The 4,355-nt window shown below is 35.4% G+C and overlaps 1 protein-coding gene across 1 annotated transcript; it reads right to left on the bottom strand.

Annotated features, from left to right (window-relative positions):
- Positions 1-1,271: 1,271 nt before the first annotated feature.
- LOC146955336 (uncharacterized) lies at positions 1,272-3,979 on the bottom strand. Its single transcript, XM_085748258.1, has 2 exons — positions 3,690-3,979; positions 1,272-1,371 (listed from the first exon to the last, which is right to left on the bottom strand). The coding sequence occupies exons 1-2, from the start codon at positions 3,977-3,979 to the stop codon at positions 1,272-1,274; spliced, it is 390 nt and encodes a 129-aa protein (XP_085604384.1).
- Between the last annotated feature and the right edge of the window lie 376 nt (positions 3,980-4,355).

Below are 4,355 nucleotides of genomic sequence, written 5' to 3'. Positions count from 1 at the left end.
CTTTTATTTATCCAAGTACATTTGAAAGAGAAGATGAGTCTTTTTCTTGAAATAATGATATTTGCAAAGTCATTTAAATGTCAAAATCCTTGGACTGCCGAAAATTGAAACATTGGATAAAATTTATGGTTTGGATTCGGATTCATATCCATTCTTTTAAGTAAAGCACTTTCTATTATAACCTGTAGTTTCTATGATCATTGTTTGGTATGTAAAATGTAAGATTTGTTTGTTTGTAATGACCGAAAAGTAGACTATCTTGGCTTAGTGTGTCATCAAAGGGAATGAATTTGTTTTGGTCATATAAATATTCATATTCTGAGAATCTGCTTTGTTGTGTGTATATTAAAACATGGTTTGAGTGTTTTTATTTGATTATGAAATATTATTTAATCATATTATTGATAGAAAAATTGAGAGAAATTCATAGAGATACATATATGATATGCAACAAGTGTAATAGAATTGATGTCGCTTTAGAAATAAAGTAGACCTGAATATATTTTTGTGGCACTTGATAAATTCAGGAGATATATATTGAGATACACCTTAAAATATTGGTGATATATTATGGATTATCCATTGTATTAAAATAATACAATGATGTTTGATTTATTTCTATGTGTGGATTTATTTTCCCCAATGTGGAGGTGTCGTCACTTGAAAAAAAAAAAAAATTCAAGCAGACTTGAATAAAATTAACACATGGATTTATATGCACCCAATGTGGGGGATGCATTTTCAAGTAGACCTGTATAATAAATCTAAATGTAGATTTTATTTTCTCCTATGTGGGGGTGTTGTTGCTTAGAATTTATTTAAGCAAACCTATGATAATATTATCATAGATGTTGATTTGGTAATATATATGAGATACTGACTGAGAGACGTCTTAGTCAATGTATTATTTGTGATGCATCAGTATACTGAGAAATATATATACATCGAAGGGGGATGGATTATGTCCAATACAAAAATTGAGAGTGATGGTAACCCAACATAGATTGTGAAAATTCGCAAGGCTATGTTCATATGGGTAAAAACAAGTCGCTTGTCAATTTGATGAGACACTATCCAATTTTATTTTGAGAGTTCATCCCTATGGTGTAGGATAGTGTATACTGCAGCGTTGAAGGGTGGGTTTATAAACTCTTAATAAATCTATAGCTCTTATATTTGAGTGGTGTGCTTGACTGTGGTGTACACTTGATAGATTTACCTATATGAGTGTTGGAGGTGGGGCCGCCTTTATGAAAGCTTGGACAGACTTTCTAGAGCCACTCATGAAATCCAGGCATAGGTGCAAGGCCAAAATGCACCACACCGCGTTGAACAACTTTGGACGAGAGATCAATGTGAGTGATGAGGTCACTGATTCACATACGGAATAAGGTTCACAGAGGTCATAATCTCACCGACATTCTAGTGGGTCAAATTTCATTTGCTCTATGTGCTAGTTCATAGTCCAAAAGACACTAGTGCTTATGCATTGGTTTTTCACGCTCTTGGGAACACCTAAACTTTAAAATAAATAATTGTGGGGGATTGTTAGAATTTTGATTATTTTAATTATTTATTTTAAAGTTAATTACCCTATTTAATTATTATATTTATGATTTTTTTCTTATGACTTGGTCATTACACGTTTCATTCTCTAATTAGTGCTATTTTTACCGTTATGGTCAACAAGTCCTAATTACTAGGAGCTAGTGTAATGACCCGTGCCAAGCACGGGGAAATAAAAACTGTTTTTTTTTATCAAATGTATAGATATTATATTATTTTATCTTAAAGTTATAAGTGGTTATAATTTAAATTTGACATGGACAAAAATACCATCTTAATTTTGTTTATTTTGTATACATTTTGAAATATCTAAACACTGCACATAACGATTAAAGTATTTGGAGTTATAGTTATACTAAGGCTTAATTGCACTTTTGGCCCCCTATCTTTTCAAAACTTGCGGTTACAGCCCCCTAACTAATTTAAATACAAAACTGCCCCCTAAGTATTGAATCTTTGGCAGTTTTGGCCCCCCAAGGCCAAAAAAAAATAAAAAAAATGACATGTGGCACCTCATTTAGGGTGCCACGTCAGCGTTGGGGGCCAAAACTGCCAAAGATTCAATACTTAGGGGGTTGTTTTGTATTTAAATTAGTTAAGGGCTGTAACCGCAAGTTTTGGCAAGATAGGGGGCCAAAAGTGCAATTAAGCCATATACTAATTATTTGTAGTTTAAGATGCTGATCATTCTTAATCTTAGCCAACGTTTGATTTTTTTATATAACAGTCAGTGTCACATGCATACACGTAGTCGGTAAATGCAAACGTTAAATTTTTTACGGGTGTGTATAAACATAGCTTGGGCTACAGAAACATCGATTGTTATTTGTTTTTAATTTTTACAAAACCAATGGTCTAATGTAAATATTGTATTTTAGGGTAACAACGATGTAAAAAAGAAAGGTTCCGCGGATTGTTAAACCTGGAAAGTGCATCAATTAAAAGTCAATGGCAGGAGGACCTGCTTATATAGAAATTGCATGTCCTGTAATGACCAGTACGTCTTACAAAGAAATTTAAAAAAACGACTTCCAAAAAATACGCAACTTTAGTTTTCTAAATTATAGCAACAACAATTCTTAAACATAACCAATGATCATACTTTTTGAAAAACTTCACGATACACAACATTTGTGGTCTCCTTGCAAACATTATTATCTTCATCCAAGATGAGCAGTTTCAAACCTTTTCTAGAAGTAACTCGAGAGACAACGACATAGAGTTGTCCATGAGTGAACACGGGCTTAGGAAGATAAACTCCCACTCGAGATAAAGATTGACCCTGACTGTTATTTAATGTCATTGCAAAACAAAGCGTCACTCGGAATAAGATTCATCCTGGGAATGAATACCCTGGTACCTGCCCTTTTTCCGGTAATTACGGTAGCAGTTATCGTGCTCTTCCCTAGATGTGTAATTGTCAGCCTCGTACCATTACACAATCCATTGGCCTGATCGATGTTTCTCATCAGCATAACTGGACATCCCACCCTTAGTTTCAACCGGTGATTTGGAATTCCATATCTCTAAATACCATTAAGAAATTCCGTTGTGAACCACTCGCTTTGGAATCAGAGCTTAAATACTCTTTCTCTTCACCTGGAATCAGTGACATCATATATTCGTTAACATGCTCAACTGAATCAAGCGTTGGTGCGAGTATTCCCCTTTCTTGAAAAAACAGTGGGTCACCAAGGTTATCATTCAAATTGGGATACACAAAGTCTATAAGCGACATCAACGAATTTGTTGTGTCCGATATGAGCAAATCTTCAGGAATTTCTACCTTCATTTTACCATTCTCATCCGAAGCGTCGTTGCCGTCTCCTATTGAGAGTATCCACTTGCCAAAATTAGCAATTTCTTCCTGCTCTGCAGGTACCGAAGATGCACCCAATCTCATATTAACAGTAAGCCTTAACACATTACAATATGCCCATATCTTTGATGAATTGATTGAGGCATCAACAATATCCCGCCTCGTTCCTTTTCAGACAACAGGCAATATCTGCCTGAAATCACCACCTAAAACTCTTGTCATTCCACCAAAAGGTCTAAACTTGTTTAGGGGATCATTCTTGGACATGATATCATGCATTGATCGATCAACTTCCTCAAAACACCATCGGTGCATCATTGGATCCTCATCCCAAATAATCAACTTAGCAGCACGCACCATGTCTTCCCTAGGACTATCCTTTTCCATCGTAAGCGAAGATGCCTCATTAATCCTAATAGGGACTGTCAGCGTCGAGTGTGCATTCTTCCACCTGGTAGGAGAAGTGCCAACGAACAATGTTTTCCCCTTTGATCTAACAGCAGCCGACAATGTTTTCCATATAAAGGTTTTTCGAGGACCACCATAACCATATAAGAAAAATAAACCACCGTCGTCAGAACCAACGGAGTCCATGATCTTGTCGTGCACACATCATTGTTCATCAGTCAGCATCAGTAACATATCAGCGTGTGTCTTTTCCAGTTCATCTTTGTTGTAATTTAGCTCATCAACGATGATCTTGTTTGTGAAAGTTGGCATGTCTGCTGCGTTTAGCCTGGGCATAGATTTGAAGTCAGTAAACGACCGTCCGTTTTCCTGAAGCAACATTTCAATTTCAATCAAACACAGGTTCTTCAAGTCATCGTCACTGATATGTATATCTGCATATTAAATGTAAAGTCACGAAATTAATATTAACACCTTTGCATGCATATGTGTGCACGTTGAAGAGAAAGAAAAAATATTAGCTTTATATGAGAATCCTTCATATTTAAACATATCAGCCTAA

This window comes from Medicago sativa, chromosome 1 (assembly GCF_051527215.1).
Source record: "Medicago sativa cultivar Bolivia chromosome 1, Bolivia_mono, whole genome shotgun sequence".
Classification (NCBI taxonomy): Eukaryota; Viridiplantae; Streptophyta; class Magnoliopsida; order Fabales; family Fabaceae; genus Medicago; species Medicago sativa.
Note: the sequence above shows the minus strand (reverse complement) of the source record. Positions and strands in the feature narration are given on the sequence as shown.

What these genes read in the sequence shown, in the direction of transcription:
- LOC146955336 (XM_085748258.1), bottom strand. Translation starts at nt 3,979, where the DNA reads ATGGACTCCGTTGGTTCTGACGACGGTGGTTTATTTTTCTTATATGGT. An exon ending in GATCCAATGATGCACCGATG is followed by an intron (nt 1,372 to 3,689) that starts GTGTTTTGAGGA and finishes TATGTGAATCAG; the next exon opens with TGACCTCATCACTCACATTG.